Source organism: Hippocampus guttulatus, chromosome 7 (assembly GCF_054856545.1).
Source record: "Hippocampus guttulatus isolate MCC_2025c chromosome 7, RoL_Hgut_1.0, whole genome shotgun sequence".
Taxonomy (NCBI): domain Eukaryota; kingdom Metazoa; phylum Chordata; class Actinopteri; order Syngnathiformes; family Syngnathidae; genus Hippocampus; species Hippocampus guttulatus.
In genome coordinates, this window is record NC_141267.1 from 12,746,797 (window position 1) to 12,764,608 (window position 17,812).

The following is a 17,812-nucleotide window of genomic DNA, read 5'->3' on the forward strand; positions in this document are numbered from 1 at the left end:
TGTACAAAAAAGTCAAATACAACCGAATTGGAAGTCAAGGTACCACTGTATTATGAATCAGCAGCAAATGGGGAAAGGAGGAGCTCTCACCTCTCTCGCATTGTGGACCAGTGAAGCCATACACACAGGCACATCTGTTGGGGCCGATGCAGCGTCCACCATTCTGGCAGCCATTCTCACACACAGCTTTAAAAAAAAAAAATAAGACAACAGAATTATTTTAATCACAGATCAACATGTTTCTTTCATCTTCTAATATTTTCATGAGCATGTTTTGTCATGCTCCTATCATGAGAATGTAAATAATGAGAATGTCAATAAACTAGATGTGCACCTTTTCATAATGTTATAGCCAGTGAGTGGAAATGTACAGTATATCGATTGCACTCACGCTGTCCACAGTGATTTCCCGTGAAGCCTTTCGGGCAGGAACAGGAGTCCTCAGCGCAACTGCCTCCATTCATGCACCTGATATTACACGACTGAACTGTAACATGAAAAAGAAAAAAAATAATTTGGCACAGCCCATGAATGGTATAATGACATACAGTATGATATTTACTTTCTTTTTTTGTCACCAGTTGAATATTTTGTGAGTCAGTATGATATAAAGTGTCTTTGGATGTCCAGAAAAGCATTATTATTATACCATTCCTCAACCCAAAATATGCAGGCAAGTTCACAAACCAAAATAGTCAAGTATTAATGCGAAATAAGTACAGTGGACCCCCGCTAAAAATAGTGAAAATACGCATACAATTGGCATCCATTAGAAATGCTTTGATTTTCACCCCCCCAGAATTCTTTAAAATACACTGATAAATGTTATCCACAAAAAAAAGGGGAAAAAATGGGCGTTGGCTGCAAAACTGTCGGTAAAATACAATTATAACATTTTTAAATATATATATATTTATGATATTGGAAAAAAATCCATAAATAGGTGAATCCATAGATCCTGAACCTCCAGTGGACAGGGTCCCTGTATTTTGATGATACCTTCCCTATTGTGGGTGATTGTATGCCTACCAGTACAGTATAATCATGTACAACGAACCCTCTGAACTCAAATGGCATGTCAAAAATTGTGAAATTCTCCCCCATCATCCCCATATTGTCATATTTTTTAGTATAGTTGAACATGATAGTTTGTTTAATTTTGCTCAATCTAAATTTGCATGAAGAGTTTGTTCCTGAAGGAGCACTGAGGATGCACAAGACATCAGTGCCGTTTCTTTAGCAGCTTGCAGACAAGACACAGAGGCCTTCAGGCTACATTCTATCAAGCAGGCCAGAAGTCAGCAATAAGTAGATCTTACTGCATGCGGCAGTCACTTTGGAATTTGTACAGGGAGGGAGGAGGACTTAGTGGAGTTTAAAAAAAAAGGTGAAAATAAAGAGCAGTGGCCAAAGGAAGATTGGATTATTTTGATGAGAAGCAGCACACTACTAGCGATAGCCACAGACAGTCTGTGACGTTTTGCTTTTACTGTCGCCAAGTTTCAACCAACATCTTCTTGAGAACTGTCAATGCGCTTAACATCAGCTTTAATCATAGACAGTACATAAAGCGAATCAATCGAACGTCACTGCCTGTACCACATTTTTTGGGGGGTTCAGAGTCCACTATAGAAAATATTCCTCTATAGCACCAGTATATGAACTAAACAATTTTGTATAAAATAGAAATGTATTCACATGCCAAAAGTAATGTTATATATTTTTGCTGAGATGGAATGATATTTTTGCAGTGCATGTTAAGAAAGAAATCTGTATTGTTCTGGGTTTTGTAATTTTGGATTTTTCATTATAGTTAGTTTTAGTGTGTTTTGACTGTTGTTTATTTTAATTCAGATCGTTTTCATGAGTTTTTAGAGCAGGTTTGTTAGTTTTAATTGTTTTTAATTTTTCAAGAATGCTCGGTTTTAGTTTAGTTTTTATTAGTTTTTGTTTTTTTTTTAACATATGGAGTAATGGCTAAGTGTAGAATTATTTTTAAAAAGTAAATAAATATTGTGTAAAAGTGAAATCAACTACAATTCTCAAATGACTGAATGTCTTCTGTACGGACATTCAGCAATACTAAAAAAAATCAAATTTAATTTAAAAAAACATTTAAAATGAACCCAACAGCTCATAGACAATATTGATGTTGACCAAGACGAAAATGTAGGTTGTTTTTGTCATTAGTTTTAGTTAGTTTTTTAAACGTAAAATGCAATTAGAGTTTATTCTCTTCTTATTCCTCCCTAATAATTTGAGCAAACGTCTTATATCAGAATTGCGTATCAAATTATCGGTACCCAAAAAGGTTGGTGATCCCTGCTCTACTGAGTGCCATTTGAGTTAACGTATGGATTTTTAAAAAATTGCAAACGTCATTGTGTTCTATACCAGCCTATTCTCTGTTGCCTTTTATGTTGGCTTAACGGGATGACGGCTTTTTGTCCTTTAGTCCTTGCATGCTTGTTTTCTTTTCTTCCTCCACATTCCTCCATTCACCCTCATGCTTTCAAAATCCTAATCGCAAGTTCAACATTAATTTCCTCTTTCTGTCTCCACATGCATCGTCTTTTTTTTTTTTTTCACCATCTGTTTATGTCTCTTGCTTTAACATTTCTGGCATGCTGAGGCCTTGCAGCAGCAGAAGGGAAATGACCGGGCATCCCCCCTTTGGTCTAATGAGTTCCTCCGCACACAGTGTGCCAGCAGCAGGTATTGTAAGCCACCCACTAGTAGGACCAAAATGGAGCCAAAAATGCTAAATGCTACGCACGAAGGTGTGATTCCCTGTCAACAAAGCCTTCATTACTTCTTGTATTTAATGTTTTGAGAAGAGACCTCACGTGCAAAGCACTTGGCACAAGCTACATTTGGTCTGGTTTGTGTCTCGTGATGACAAGGCGATAAATTAAAGCAGCTTCAGACTCGGGCTGGCTGGCCTTTTAGTTGAGTGTGCAATTGTCTCTTTCTCTTTGCGATTGATCTCATCTCAAGGGAAACCAGTCAGGTTTTCCTCTCGCAGTAGGAACATCAGCCATGATGTCCAAAGTCTGTCGACTTGACTTGGGCCAAGATGTGCAAACGAGAGAATGATTGCACAGGGAGCTAACAAATTGTGCGAAAAATTATTCTCATGTGCTCTAACTGCAAAGCACACCTCAAAATGGGTTTTGGTAAGCTCCACAATGCAGTCCTGGCCTTAACTGGGGCATGAAACTGATCTTTTCTCCCAATACAAACATGAGATGGGAGGTAGCGTCTGAGGCAGCGTGAGCGTGTGTCATGTTTTCTTTGTCACAGGAGCTGGATGGGAGGGGGACAAGGAGGAGCAGAGTGAAGCAAACAAGCACATTTGACGACAGGAGAAGATGATCTCACTGGCTAACTTCGCTTGCTTGCACCTCCTCCTCGTGCTATTGCATCCTCTGCAGGTTGAGTGCGGGAGAGAGAGAGAGCGCGTAAGAGAGAGAGAGTGAGAGGGAGTGCGAGGGTTCACCCCAATGACCCGTGCCTGGAAAGTTGCACTTGCACACCAAGGGGCTGTTGGGGGATGTGCATGCATGTCAAGGCATTTGCTGTGGAGCACCACAATGCAGCTCTGTCTTATAGCTAGCGTTGTTGCTCAGCTGCTCACATCTGGGTGCTTTTTACGAGAGGCTGCGAAACACAGGAAGTCCGTGTGTGTGTGTGTGTGTGTGTGTGTGTGTGTGTGTGTGTGTGTGTGTGTGTGTGTGTGTGTGTGTGTGTGTGTGTGTGTGTGTGCGTGATGGAAAACTAGGGAGCTTTATTGCTGTATTGCGTTGTGATTAGCACAGCCCACGGAAACTGGTGACAAGGCAGCCTACATTTTTAGATTGTAGAGACATATATTACAGTTACAGGATGAATGTTGTCAAAATGTCAAATTTACATTTTTTTCACATCATTGGATACATGAGTCTTGTAGTGACATAGAGCTGGCTGACTCTTGTCAAAACAGTTTTTTTTTTTGTTTTTCATTTGTTTTGACAGTGTTGCCATGATGACCCCTGATTGCGCTGATCTAATATAAAAGCAGATATGAAACGCATGCCACGGGCAGTATACTTGGCACTAGTGGAGAGCTATGACAAACACAAAAACCTAAAACCTAATCCGATGTGAAAACTTTGCACAGGTTGTATAAAGTAGTCGTTTGGTGAATGACCAACGAAACTGGGTTGTATCAACTACACTGGGAGTAAGATTACAAAAGTAACATGATGCTGGTGGACCCGCATGCTAGGTCCACCAGCATCATGGACCTAGCATGCGGTTTAAGAATTTGTCATTATGTTAGTGATAGACTATGGGTTTTTTTTCAACATATGCACAAATTTGGGTTCGGCATGTATGACCACATTTCGCCATATAGAAAAAAAATTCTTTGTTTTGGATACCAATGAGGAAAAAAAAATCATTTTTATGTTCGACGGCAACAACGTACTGCTGTTTGCTGTAATACATAATTTAATGTCTTCCACATAAACACGGGTGGAGCCAGAACTTTTAAGGTGGCCAGGGTGACAACGCCTCACCATGGGGTGGCCATACGATAAAACTTGTGCAAGCACTAACCTATTATTCTGAATGACTAGTACAATATGTATTACATTTTGCCCACTCTGCCTGGTGCCGACACACATTTTCAATTTTCTGCGCAATTCATCATTTCTGTTATGTATCTTACATCTGAACAAACAATTCATTTTAACAGAATGATGCCAGCTTCTAATTATAAAAGTTCCTTCTCTGCTTTCCCAGGGTCCACGTGTTCCAATTTCCAGTAGCCTACAGAAGCAAGAATGTTGGTCGGAATGATTTGTTATGAGGTAATAAGGTTATAAAGGTGACCCTCAACATTACTCAGGGCGAGATATAGACTGCCTTCACAGGAAGTGGCGTGTATCTCCAGGTTATCAGTACGTTGACTCATGCACACATCTTAAAGTGTAAAAAAAAAAAAAAAAAAGAGGGTGGGTGTTTTTACATGTAGAACCTCACTAAATGGGCTGCTGTTTTCTTTCAACCCCCATAGGCAATTTTATGCGATGTTATCCGCGACTCAGTACACCAGTTTGCTCAAATGAGACCGTGGATAATGAAGGTAGAGTAAATTGGCAACTCCAAATTGCGCTGAATTGCCCTTTGAAATGATGGACTCAGTCCAAACATAGACTTGGGCAGTTTGCACATTTAAGAGAATGAGGCCTATTAATGACATAGCCTAAAGCCTTTGAGACACTAACTAATTAAAATCACCGTTTTAAACAGAGCCTCAAGAAAACTTTTTGTGAAAAATATCCAACTTGTCCAAAACTACAACAAGCCATTTACAACAAGTCAGCAAAATTACAGTGAAGCAAGTTCTTCATAAGACATATCTCCTGTACATTCAATAGCATCTGTATCTTTGTTTCCAAAATGATGGGAAGAATTCGGGGATGCTTTCTTTTCCATGCCAGCGTGACGGTGCCCCAGTGCACAAAGCAAGGATCATAAAAGTATATGTTTGTTCCGATGCATGAATGGACAAAGGTTCTCCTCGTCTTGACCGCTGAGTATCATTAAACCTGGTTCAGAAGCTTGATACGATCATAAGATCATGATACACAGACCACCACCACAGACAAATGAAATTGGCTCACATCATACCGGCATCTCTGTATTTTTCCCACCACTCCCCACAAAACTAACAACATAGTTCGATAAATCACAACGGGGGGAATGGCGAGGACTCACAGTATGAGTGAGTGACAGTCCAGTGAAGCTCTTCAAAGCTCTCTAAGCTTTAAATTATCTTTCTGGGCCCCGTGACCCATTCTGGAACGTAACTTCATAACTCTTGCCAAATAACTGACGCTGCAAGAGATCAGCGTGCATCCTGCCGTCCAGGTCAGAGGCTGTCCCCGCCCCATCCTGCATGGCCTTCCTTTTCAGGGGACATCACCTTTAATTTGCACTCAAACATATCTTTCTTTACATATCTCCCTTGCTTTGTGCATGTGTGTGCACCCAGCATTTTTGTTTTTGTTTTTTTTGAAGTTGTGTAATATAAGATTTAATGCATACTTGTGTGTGAAATTGTGCAAGTTGGGCATTTGCGCGCTTCACACAGAATGTAAGCATGAGCAAAGGGGCCTGGCCAGAGGCCAGGCACGACTGATGAACTGATTTTGGCCTACTAAAGCTGCGAGGCTGAACACATTGCACGCCACTTAATACACACATCCACACGTACTTTACAAGCTCCCAAAGTGGGGTTAAACTATTTCCTAACACCCTTCTCGTTTCACTATTACTCGAACTCTGAACTAATTCCCCCGAAGACTATTTTGACTCTGTGCACCTCCCCACATACATCAATTCCGCCTTAAATGGGTCAAGGCAGCCAGAGTGTACACTGGAATTGATCAACTCAATTGCTGGCAAGAGACTCCATGTGTAACTCTACTCACATGATAAGAGCGATGTGACCAGTGGGGAAATAAAACGAGTGTTAGCAAGCGCATTATTTCATAAGTAGCTGAGTCGGTTTGAGTTGCACAAAGAAAAACCCTTTCAGCCTGATAATAATTATGGGAAACTAGTCTCTAAATCTGAACAAATTGTAGAGCGACCAGCCTCCAGAAAGGGATTGTGTACACACACACACACATACACACACACGTATAAAACCAATAAAAGACTGAACGCTACAGTAAAAATGGATACAGTATGTAACTAAAGCACAAAACTGACAACTTTTGGAACATGGTAGAGGAATGCAAAGCACAAAAGTCTCCAGACCGCAATCAAAAGCATCTAGCATGTTTGTAGAAGAACCAGTGGTGTTATTTTTTTATTTATTTTTTTCCGGACAAGTCGGACAGAATTAGACAATAAACAGCTTTACGGATAAAAAGTCATAAATAATCAAGTACAATAGATCTTTGCCAGCTCTTTTCAATTCAATTGGGCAAAAATTCTGAAAATCAACTTAGTCCATTGGTGTACTTTTAACGAGTTGGTGTTTCCCTTTTTTATTTCTTATTTTTGGGTGATGCATGAAATGAGATGTCAAACTCACCTCCTCCTCCTGCTCCACAGCTGGAAGAGAGCTGCCCGTTTGAACAGGTGCACATGTTGGGTCTGGAACAGAAGCCATCACCACAGGAGTTCCTGCAAATTGCTGTTTGATCAAAGGAGAAAGGGGCGAGTCGTTTTAAGCGTCCCGTAAAGGAGCAACAGAAATAACATTTTCTCCTGTTGGATCAATTTGATGACAAGTGACGAGGATTCACGGGTTGCGGAACTTACGAACAATACACTGGTTCCCGCCTGGCAAAGTCTTCCAGCCGGGGCAGCAATAAGAATGGAAGCGAGAACCACACACGTTGGGTCTGACACATAAAAAGAAAGAGAAAACAAGTTAGAAATCAACCAGCATACCAAATATTTGAAAGAATCCCCTAAACAAATAGACGGCGCTGAGTGTTAGGTTCCAAACTGGCCAAGATCTGTTTGTCTTATCCTTTGAGAGTAAACAAAACACACTGACGCTAAACTCTCCTCAGTGTTGCATGATGGGATTCCCAGTGGAGGATCACAAAGATGAGTGGGCTTCTCAAGTTTTTACCCGGCACCCAAAAATCCGATCTGAGCTGCTCAGTTGACAGATGTAAGAGTCATCGCAGCCTATGGAGCGTTTGATTGGTCTCGGCCACAAGCTTTCCTTTCAGGAAGCAGCAGAACCGCATTTGCAAATGACTGACATTCGACACACACACACACACAAATACATTGAGGCTTTACAAACCAATAAGAGGAGAACTCTTTATCAACAGTGGGCTTACTGGACTAAAAAAAAATCCCCCTCATGCATCAACCCTCAAACCCAATTCCAGTTGGAATACAGAAGTAAATGCACCGTAGCAATCTGAAAAGATTCCAACAGTGTGGGTTGTAATAATGATATCCATCGAGAGCTTTCAAAGCACATAATAGGGGTGTATCTGTGGTCATTTGTGTTATGGTCCATTTTATTGACTACAACCAAGATTGTAGTGACCGGAGACCGGTAAATTGGTACAGACACTCATCTTGATGACATCTGGTTCATGACTTAACCAAGTAATCAGAAATAGTCCTAAAAAAATGGATTATCCAGAGTATTTTATCAAAGGCAAAAATACTATTTTGGAAAAAACTGCAGAAATAGCAACTGAATTTAATGAGTATTTTGTCAACATCGGCAGTAACCTAGCAAAACAAATTCCTGATCCAACAAACTTGTTTGAAATAGATAGATATGTAGAAAAAAACTCCTCCACGATGTTCCTTACTGCTGTAAAACAAGAAGAAGTATCAAATATTATAAAAACTTTTAAAAATAAAAAGTCAACTGATTGCTTTAATATTGACATGACAATAATAAAGCAGATTATAGAATATGTAGTGCGACCTTTCACGCACATATGCAACCTGTCATTCAAAGCTGGTATCTTTCCATCAAAAATGAAAATTGCTAAAGTTATTCCAATCTATAAAAGTGGAGAAAGACATCGGTTTACAAATTATAGACCAATATCACTACTACCACAATTTTCAAAAATATTAGAAAAACTATTTTCTCGCAGACTTGATAGCTTTATACAAAAGCATGCGCTGTTAAGTGAGAATCAATATGGCTTCAGGGAAAAGCGGACCACCTCAATGGCAGTTATGGAGTTTGTGGAAGCAATAGCCACTAATATAGACAACAAAGAATTTACTGTTGGGGTTTTCCTAGATCTAAAAAAAGCTTTTGACACAATAGATCACAGTATATTATTGAAAAAACTAGAAAGATATGGCATTAGAGGTGTAGCTTATAAATGGATAAAAAGTTATTTAGAAAACAGATATCAGTACGTGCAACTCAACAATAAAAAAACTAATCAACTAAAAATCACTCACGGAGTTCCTCAGGGGTCAGTGCTTGGTCCAAAACTATTCATCTTATATATAAATGATATCTGCAAGGTCTCAAAACAATTTAAATGTGTCCTATTTGCTGATGATACAACTTTCTACTGTTCTGGAATAAATCTGAAACAGCTCCTGACAACCGTAGAAAACGAATTAAACAAATTAAAAAACTGGTTCGACAGAAATAAATTGTCACTTAACCTGAAAAAATCGAAGTTAATTGTTTTTGGCACAAGACCAATCAAACACCAAGCTAAAATTATGGTAAACTCAATTGAGATAGAAAGAGCGTATGAAACCAAGTTTCTCGGATTAGTAATAGACTCAAAACTATGTTGGAAGCCACATATCGATAACGTAAAAAGAAAAATAGCCAAAACCGTAGGGATCCTCTACAAAACCAAGGAAGTGCTAAATAAGAGATCTTTGTACACATTGTACACCTCATTATTATTACCATATATGACCTACTGTGTGGAAATATGGGGAAATGCCTGCAAAACAAACACACTCCCTATTCTCAACCTACAAAAAAAAGCAATTCGAATTATTAATAGATCAAAATATACGGAACCCACAAATCCACTATTTATCAAATTAAATACGATGAAATTTTATGACCTGGTTGACTTTAAAATCGCCCAATTAATGTACAAAGCACACAATAACCTGCTCTGCCAAAACATTCAGAAGTTTTTCGAAATTCGAGAAAGCAGCTATGATTTAAGAGGTACCAACTTATTCAAAAAACTCAAAACAAGAACAAACATCAAGCAAAGAAGTGTATCTATCAAAGGTGTTAATCTGTGGAATAATCTCGAAACGGACCTGAAAATGAGTAAATCGCTTGCTGAGTTAAAAAACAAATTCAAAAAAATAGTACAAACAACCTACATCAATCAGAGTTAAAATGATAAATTCAAAACATTAAATATAATGATAAATCAGAACTAAGTTGATAAATAGAGAAAGGTATATAAATATCCATTATGAATTTAAGAGAAAATTGACACAAGAGTGTCAGGGTGTGGAAGTATATAATCCCGATACAAACCAAAAGTTGTAAAAATATCACGGTTAAGGGTAAAGTATGAGCCTTAATGGAGACTTCTTTCTTCTTACTTTTCTGATTGATATAAAAATGATTTATTAGATACAATCACATAACGGGGTAGGACTAGATAAGTTTTTTACTTCTTCCTACTCCCTTGAACATAATAACTGTGTTGAATGAAGATTGATTTCTTTCTTTTTACTTTTTTATCTACCTTATTTTCTGTCAAATTATTACTGTATATATGTTTTATGTTCAATAAACAAACAAACAAACAAACATCAAGTCATTTGCCTCAGAGATTACATCTACAGAGCCCAATGTTTATCCATTTTTGATGGTCTTTCTGCCACCAAATCTAGCACAACCAACTGACAGGTATTCCAGATGTTGTGAGCAACAGAAATTCATTCAAGACAAATACAGTGAAACCTCCAATATTCAACCGCGATTCTCCGGGAAAATACACCCCTAAAGTCACATAAAAACCTCAAAACTTGAAGCTTGGTTTGGCTTTTTTTCTTCAATTTTGCATGGCTTTCTGTGAGATTCCTCCAAAGAGAAGAAGCAGCCTCAACTCGTTTAAGAGAAGAACATGAGAAAAGATTTAAACATGCTCTTAAAAGTGTCCTCTTCTAAAGCTCTGGACAAGACCCAAGGAGATAAATCAGGTGCAGACGTGTTTTGTGAGCCATGTGACTGGTAATGACGTCTACATTTCTAGTAAGACAATTTCTTTGATTGAACCACGCCTGCCTGTTAACATACCGCCATCCCTGTAAAAGGGTATCTTTCAAATATTTATATTGAGCTTAAGTCAACAGTTACGACATCATCGAGGTGACATCATCACAGTGACCTTTGGAGAGTTCCCATCAGAGGGGCGAGCCATTTTACAATTGTTTTTACAAGTTCAGAAGTACCTCCTCCAAACTGACCACAAGTCTTTATTGTGAAAATGGTGGTAAGGGATGCTTTTTGTGTGTGTGTGTGTGTGTGGTTGAAGTTCTCTGTTTCTCTTTGTTTTTGTTTGTAATAAATGCTTCTAGAGGAGTCAACTGCTTTCAAACATTTCCACGATCCGTTTTCATTTGCTCGCAGATTGCGATAAGCTATTTTATTCATGATTCTGGAAAAGGAGTCATTCATTTCAAAAGGATGTTACAATTTATCTGTGTTGTAAATGCAGGTATTTATTATCTAGTGTGCTATCTTGCATGTTTTAGAGCAGGGGTATCAAACTCATTTCACATTGTGGTCCACATACGGACTCGGTAGATGTCAAGTGGGCCGGACCATTAACATTATACCATACTCTGCTATAAATAACCAAAATATCATGGTTTCCTTTGTTTTGGTATAAAGAAGCATTGGTGGATTGATATCTTCTGATGTGTTGGGTCTGTCTCAGTGACAGACTGTTTTCTCTGATTAAAACAGTGTGCCCCCTAGCGTTTAATCAATGAACTGCATTTTATTAAAAATGTTCATTCTGTGTCTTTAATGCATTTTTTCACTTTTAAATTATCCTGTGGGCCAGATCGAACCTCTTTGGGGGGCCGGTTCCAGCCCACGGGCCGTATGTTTGACACCACTGTTTTAGAGCTTCCCCTCCTCGAACACACCTGATTAAAAAATATCAGCTCAGCAGCAAGATCAAGTAGAAGCCTGATAATGATCCTGATCATTTCACTCAGGCAACGGGCGGTAGAAGGACAGACAAACAGGTGGATGGGTGTCAGAAGGAATTTGCGTTGTGGTCAAAGAAAAAGCAGCAGGGGGGAAGTGGAAGAGGATAAAGTTCAAAGAAGTGAATTATTTGAGGCAATTGCCGAAGCTAGAACATGACAGTCAGAATGTGTGAAGACAGTGACAAGGATCGGGCTTGGTGGGAGGACATGACAGTGGGAAAGGAAAAGGAACAGGGGATAAGTGGGAGGGAAAGCAAAACAAGTTGATGTTGAGAAGAGGAGGAAGCCGCAGGAGAAGTGGAAAACCGAGATAGGGAAACGAGAGGCCAGAGCATAGTCTTGGTAATGGCTCAACTTTCTGGGGCACAAACTAAACATTCTGTTAGGGTTCAAAAACACCTCAGTCATGCATGGAGTGCGCCGTGAGCATTCCATTGCTTAATGAGCGACTGCTTTATTCCCTCCTCTTGTTTCTCCAGAGTGGTAAGACTATTCCACTATTACAGTTAGACTGGGAGGATGTTAATATATGACGGATTATATGCGACTGACCCTGAGGTGTTCTTGTTTGTTATTCTTCCTCTGCGCTCTATCCTAGTCTTTCCTGCAGGTCAACGCTTGCCTTCTGAAGAGCTTGAGAGGGCCGACTCCAGTCAAACAGAATGAAAGACAGACAAAAAAAAAGGAGTTTAAGCTCCAGGGGTTTTCCTCAATATTGAAATGTCCCACTGTTCTCAGGGCTCAATCTAAAGGAGCTTAACTTTTGAGCGTCCACGTTGCAACCTTTGAAGCTGCCTCCTGGCCCGTAAATCGCTCGTTAACTGCCATTAATAGTAATAAAAGGAAAATGGCTGCCATCTCACAGGACAAAAACAAAAGAGAACAGAAACTATCAATGCCACACTTTTGTTTTTGCTCCTATTTTTCATCACCTGAACTCACAAATCCCAAACTTTTTCGATGTCATCTTTTGAGATCGGCTCATGAAAAATGGGAGCAAAAAACCAAATGTGTTGCCTTATATGCCCTCTTTAGAGTCACAGTACATCCAGGACTTGTCGCCACGCCAATTAAAGGGCATTTTATAATTGTAACTACAAGATAAATGCCCTTTCTGACCAACTCCCTCATTCTTGTCAGAGTGAATTGCAGAAACTGCTGCTTGTGACAATATGGACAGACAAAAAATGAAAATAAACCCCTGTTTTTTACATTTGGGAACTGTTTATCTTTGCTGGGTTTCCACTGAATGCTGTTCAAGTTGTCAATGTCAATTGGTTCTGATCTTCAACAACCACCGTTTTCTGGAGTCTCGGGAAGCACCGATGGCATTCTGTGAGTTTCCAGCAAACTGTTGCAGAATTAGAAAGTGCAACATCGATACACCCCGAGGGTGTGTCCACTCATTCAGGAATCCACAGGGTCAAAGATGAAAGCAGCTGAGAGCAGCCTGTTGGACTGCCAACACGGGGCCGGCGTGGTACATGACCACATTCTGATTCCATGAAGACAAAGAAGAGCAGAAGTTTAGGTCAGGTGCCTGTGAAGCTTGTATGTGTTTGTGTCAGTGGCCCGGTCAAAGATCAAAAGTCATCGGTCTGGTATTTGAGCCAAGTTAAGCCTTACGTATTCCTGCCTGAAGGAGCACTTGTGCCTGCTGGCTTGCTATGAGATGGGAGTGAGGAGAATAGAGGAATGTATCGAAAATGACCCACGTGTCCATTCATGGGACTCCATTCCAGCCATTGGAGGGGGCGCTAATGAAGTTAGCTAGTCCCATTCAACGAGCTTTCAAAGCGTCTCCTTTCAGCAAAGCTGGGTTGCGTTTACAAGGAGGTTGGTTGCCAAGAACGAACTGGAATTCTACATCGCCAGCATAAAAATTGACTTTTAAAAAGAAAATGAGCTACTTTTTATGAGCTTTATGGTCTGCATTGAAGGTAATTGTGGTCACGTAAAAGTGTATATTCTTCACTATGTGCAAAATTGATCCAAAAATGGCTACTTGTGTGTTCCAGATGTGCGTTTAGTCTTTTAACACGTGCAATGACATCATTGTTCTAATGGTAGGACATCAGCATTGGTCTCTTGTCCGTTCCTTCTGGTGGGGACTGGCCTGAGCCAAAACATTCAAGGTTATGTGATGATCTTTTGAATGTGGAATATTTCACAGCCAAAAATAAAAAATAAAAAGCAGCTGTAAAGAGAAGGCTAATCCCTTTTTCTACAAAGCAGTATGTCATGATTCAAAGATTTTCCATATTCACTGATCCTTTCTGACACATTTTTCAATATAATTCTGGTGGAAGACTCACTGCACCAATTTATTTTTAGAGATCCGACTCTGACCCGCCCAATCGATCTAATATGTTCCGTGGACGATTCAGCAACGGTTCAGGGAAGAGAATATTTCATTTCTTCTCTCCACACTAAAACCAGCAAATTGCTGGCAAATTGCCTGCAGGGTTCCTGTACCAATGCAATGAATTGAATTTTTTTAAATAATTGGAGTAATTGGATGGGAAGCGTAGTAGCACAATTAAAACTAAACTGTAAATTACGAGAGAGAGAGACCAGGTCCTCTGCGTTTTTCATTTTCCATGAATGGAAGCATGTGTTATAATAATCAAGTTTCTCTTTTATTTTGTTGAATTCACTTATAGGTTAGGCTAGGTTCTGCTGGTATGATGTCATTCTATGTACAAATTGCAGACGATCCCGTCTACACTCTTCAAAGGCATAAATACCAGGTCGATCATAGTTTACTGGCCCAAACCAATTTGACTGGGACCAAATTGCCGCTTAATGGAGTGTGGCTGCAGACTACATCTGTATTATTCACAGACTGTGTCTGTATTATTCCGCGAATATCTCACTGAACTCTGTATTTGCGGGAGCCTGGAGCCTATCCCAGCCGTTTTCAGGCAGTAGACGGGTTATACCTTGAACTGGTTGCCAACCAATCACAGATGGTTAAAACAATAAATGACTAACAAAGACAGTAAAAAGTACAAAAGCAGCGAGACAAAAAAACAGGCCACATGCTGAGGGAAAAGCCAAAGAATAAAAATATGTTTTGAGACCAATTTTAAAGATGAGCACCGAGAAGGCTTGCCGAACATGGGAGGTCGTTGCAAAGAGGTCGTTGCAAAGGAAGGGACTGGCACTGGCAACGGAAAAGACTCGATCCTCTCTGATCGCTTAGCCCTCGGTACCTCTAATAGCGTGTGGTCCGCTGACTAAAGGCACTGAGCAGTTGCGTTGGAGTTAGGAAGGAGCTAAGAGAGGTAAAATGGGGTGAGACACTAAAAATTTGAAAACAAATAATAGGATCTTAAAAGGAACTATAAAATGTACAAGGTGTCCAATAAAAGGGACGTCATATTAGGAGTGACGTGTTCCCTTATAGGAGTACCACTCAAAAGGCGAGCAGCAGCATTTTGGACACACTGGAGACACTTGATGGAGGATTGTCTGACTCCAAAATAAAGTGTATGAGATATAATTATATATATTATATTAATGGGTTCTACATTTGCGACATACACTTTTTAAGAGGTGGTTTAGGTTGGGAAAATCTCCACAGAAGGCTCAGGCACAAATGCACAGCCCTCCACCGATATGGACAACAGTATTCGGGCCCTTGATGTTTAACTGGAAGAAAATTCAGTAGACCCTATAATGACTATACAATAATACAACAAAAACCAAAACTACGAAAAATTGAAGTTTACACAATGACGGCACATTGCACTGGGGTTTGCTAACCGGGTGATGGTGTTGCCTTTTCTTTTAAATTGTTGCTTTTTTTCTGGCAATACTGAAGCCCCTCGGGTCTGGTGTCAGCACAAAACACTTCTTGGATAGGCGTGTTTTATAGTTTTTCTTTTTTTACCATCAGTGGTTAACTTACTTCATATTTGTATGACAGTTAAGCATGTAAGTAAAGTCAATTAAGGTGAATGATGGCAGCAATTACAATTTAAATTGCTTCGGAATGTAAACGCATTGGAGGTCACCGAGCACTACAAAATGGATTGTGTTCATTCACATTTTTGAATAGCATGTTCACGTATGGACATGTCTGTTTTTAAAAGTGACGTTTATATGAGTGTCTGTGAAATGAACCTAAAAGATCAAATCACCCATTGTCTCCTCTATTGCGCTCCGCCGTCATATTCAACCTCTTCCACTTATAGGCGCGGGCAACAAAATTTGGACTTGTATATTTTGCAACTCCGCCAAAAAAGAAAGAAATAAAACCAAGGCGCGTTTTGTTGAGCCCCGTTGTCAAAATCAGTTATTCAAGTCATGCACCTTAGCATATGGTTGTCCTTGTGCCAAGCCACAGGAAATGAGGTAGTCCTATCACCCGAAGGACCTATGAAAAGGGACGTTTGTTTCACCGATGTAGGTGACAAAGCAGCAGAAGTACAAGACCACATGCCGATGGCGACAGAATATACATACACATACTTTTGTTTTACTATGTTAAGTCAAACTCCAGAACAAGGGTTGACCTATTGCTTGTTTAAATTTTTTTTCAAACAGCAATGTCGAGTGATAACGAAAATAGAGGTCCGGTTGAACATAAAGGCAGCTGTCTGAGAGTCGGTGTTTGGTCTGGCTGACTCTGTGTTGAACGGTTCGTCATCTTGTGTTTGATTGACATAAGATGATTGTGTTTCCTGACATATCTCAAATTTTCACGAAATAACATCTGGAGGGGCATTATATCGCCCAAATTAAATATATGACCAGGCAGATCCACATTCACACTTTGTCTGGTAGAGCGATTCCAAACCAAGGGGCAATTGCATATTATTCCCATCAAAGACGAAGGGATATTTTTTTTAAGAACTGAGATAATAATAAAACTTTTCCGATGCACAACATGAACATGTGGAAACATAGCAGGGAAGAGGATGAACGGCTCATAGATCCGTCTGTCCCTCCGTCCGTCCGTCCGTCCAGCCATCCATTATTTATTTATTGATTTTTAATGAGCTCAATAAATTAATAGCAGCTACGTATTGCAACAATAAAAAAAACTCTGCGGTGCACCAGCACCAAGTCTTGTGGACATGAAATGGAACGGGTCATTTTAATGTTAGCTGGCAGCTGTTACCAGATTTTTACTTTCCCCAGGAGCTGCCCTTAGCTGGCCAAAGCAAACAAGTGTCTCGTTTATTTTTCATTACGGTTTGTCACTGGCTAACAAAATAACTTTTAATCGTTTAAAATGTGAACCGTGTTCCATTGAGCCACCTCTTGGGGGAAATGTGCACCATATTGACAAAGTATTGGGGACACCTGGCCATTAGAACGAAAGGAAAGTATGTCTGGGAAGACATTCTATATTCTAAGAGATTGAATGACTCTGTGGGATTTTTTTTGCCATTCAACGAGAAGAACACTTCTGAAGTCACAGTTATTCTGAAGTGGTTGAATCAGGGTTCTTCTGCATGAAATTCGTGCAAGCACACTTTTATGGAGTTTGCTTTGTTAACTGGGAACAGAAATGTCCTTTCCAAAACTGTTCCCACAATGTTGGAAACATACAAGCCTGTAAGACGCAGAAAGATCATAGATGTCAAAGACGTATATCGCAAGGCTTCTGTGCATGTAGTATTTGTATAATTAGCTTCTTTTTTTTTTTGGAATGATGTGGTAAGAAAAACCACCGTAGGTTACACAGGAGTTGCTGAAGGTCACGATTCACCTCAAAGTACAACGATATGTGGTACATTCAAGACCCGGCGGTCTATTCGAACACTTTTATCCAAGTGTTGTACCGATCACAGTCTACTGTCAGTAACTGTGCGTGTGGCACATGGAGGGTGGTTAGCGTAATGATGGCCATTATGCCGGCCTTGGGCTAACGTGCAGTGTTTATTTGCTGGCGAGAATTCTATATCCACAAATCTGTCCCTGGTTTAACCGCTAGTGCTGATGTTGACTAGTTCTGACTCCCAGGCTCCCACAACACACGGCTGCTGGCTATCAGTCCATTCAGTGTTGTATCTGATCAGACTTTTGGCTCGCTGCCTTGAATGCCTTAATTGAAGTCGGATTTTTGCTTGTAGCGAGCTCTGAA

The 17,812-nt window shown here is 39.9% G+C and overlaps 1 protein-coding gene across 2 annotated transcripts in view; it reads right to left on the reverse strand.

Annotated features, from left to right (window-relative positions):
* Window positions 1–17,812, reverse strand: part of fbn3 (fibrillin 3) — a 67,588-nt gene that overhangs the window by 43,869 nt on the left and 5,907 nt on the right. The window contains exons 3-6 of one of the 2 annotated variants that reach the window (XM_086115957.1): window positions 7,321–7,403; window positions 7,091–7,192; window positions 392–487; window positions 91–186 (exon numbers count right to left, since the gene is read on the reverse strand). In XM_086115957.1, the coding sequence (XP_085972083.1) occupies window positions 91–186; window positions 392–487; window positions 7,091–7,192; window positions 7,321–7,403 (377 nt within the window). Of the gene's footprint in view, window positions 1–90; window positions 187–391; window positions 488–7,090; window positions 7,193–7,320; window positions 7,526–17,812 lie in introns of those variants that run through there. The other variant, XM_086115956.1, reaches the window with a different exon arrangement.